This window comes from Parambassis ranga, chromosome 5, assembly GCF_900634625.1.
Source record: "Parambassis ranga chromosome 5, fParRan2.1, whole genome shotgun sequence".
NCBI classification, from domain to species: domain Eukaryota; kingdom Metazoa; phylum Chordata; class Actinopteri; family Ambassidae; genus Parambassis; species Parambassis ranga.
The window spans coordinates 3436715-3438205 of NC_041026.1; the positions used below are offsets into that span (position 1 = coordinate 3436715).

General features: G+C 43.1%; 1 protein-coding gene and 1 long non-coding RNA gene across 2 annotated transcripts; both read right to left on the reverse strand.

Moving 5' to 3' along the window:
• Positions 1-244: 244 nt before the first annotated feature.
• LOC114435395 (uncharacterized) lies at positions 245-799 on the reverse strand. Its single transcript, XR_003670594.1, has 2 exons — positions 720-799; positions 245-568 (listed from the first exon to the last, which is right to left on the reverse strand). It is a non-coding gene; the product is annotated as an uncharacterized LOC114435395 (long non-coding RNA).
• Positions 800-869: 70 nt separating this feature from the next.
• On the reverse strand, positions 870-1491 carry LOC114435400 (type-2 ice-structuring protein-like). The gene is made up of 3 exons (XM_028405057.1): positions 1326-1491; positions 1131-1210; positions 870-1043 (listed from the first exon to the last, which is right to left on the reverse strand). The coding sequence occupies exons 1-3, from the start codon at positions 1384-1386 to the stop codon at positions 870-872; spliced, it is 315 nt and encodes a 104-aa protein (XP_028260858.1). The 5' UTR covers positions 1387-1491.

Below are 1491 nucleotides of genomic sequence, written 5' to 3' on the forward strand. Positions count from 1 at the left end.
CTTCCTCTCACTTGTTGACACAACACAGCACTGACATGATCAGGCAGCATGTGTGCTACCCAGCAGGCTTTTACTGCCAAGGACCAAAGTGACAAAAAGAGGTCAAAGGAAAAGATCAGTGCTGCACTGTCAGCAGTAATACACATCATGACTTTGTCCACAAGGTGGAGCCATTGAGTCACATGAGACACAGCTTGGAGCCATTGACAGAGTAAGATGAAGCACAGACGACTCACAGAGCAGCTTCATTCAATGCTTCACACTTTAATGATGCAGAAGATGAGAAAGAAGAGTTCACTGTGAAATAAAGTTCTGCTAAAAGCATCCTTTGCACAACACATTCAACCTGCTCTAGTTAAAGAGACAGCCCAGCTCCTGTTTACTTGTCGCTTCATTCTTTAAGCAGAGTTACAGCCAGAGATGAGAAAAAAAAGACATGAAATGAGACTCAGATTCTTCAGCTTGTAGATGAGACTGACACACAGCTCACAGCCCAGGGGTCATCAGGGTTTCTTGATGCAGACTGATTGGAGCACAGCACCACAGGAAGAGAAACCCAAGCACCTAGCTGTAGATACAAAAACATGTCAGGTAGTCTTTATATATAGATATACATTCATTCATGAAGTGATGGATGTTTCAGTTCTCCTCACTGTTTTTGTCCTTCATGTTTACAGAGTTCATACTTCAGGCTTTCAAAGGACATTTTAATGACATACCTTTCCACTGCATGCTGAAACAGTCCTGATCTCCTGGGACTCTTTTAGGCCGTCCATCACACCAGTTCTTAAAATGTACATGTCTTTTATTAATCATCTTCTGGACCATCTCCTGGAAAACAGATACACATTAAATATAACAGGACTATGTCAGCAGACCAAACTGGTAACTGGTGAATTGTGTACCTTCGCTTTGTCAGAGTCTCCAAGCCAAATATATGGACTTTTCCCACCAAATCCTTCACTCACAAGCTTCCCAAGGAGCTTACTTTCTTCAACACTGTGCGCAGATGCCAGGTTTGCACCCTTGGACTGACAGTTTTTCTACAGTGGAGATCAACACACCTTCATGTTTAAGTGCACCAAAGCAGAGTGACAGTGATCAAAGTGAGTCCAAACCCCTCTTAGTACCTGAGCCTCAGCATAGGTCATGGATTTGGGCTCATAGATGTAACAATTGTTATTGAATGGAGTCCAATCTTTGGGACAGGCTGCAGACAGAGATTTCAAAGCTTAAAAATGACAACATGTCCAGTTTCTGTCTCATGTATATTTAGATGAAACATCTGACAGAGATGATGACGGTGATGATGGTGTCATACTCACCAGCAGCAGTGGTCAGAGCCATCACTGCACACAGGAGTGCAGCCACAGTCAGCAGTTTCATGGTGATGTTTCAATGTTCAGACGTCTCCTAGAACAATCAAAGTATTTCTCATACTAATGTCTCTGCAGGAAACAGACGGCCTGCAGTGACTGACAGTTCATTCAA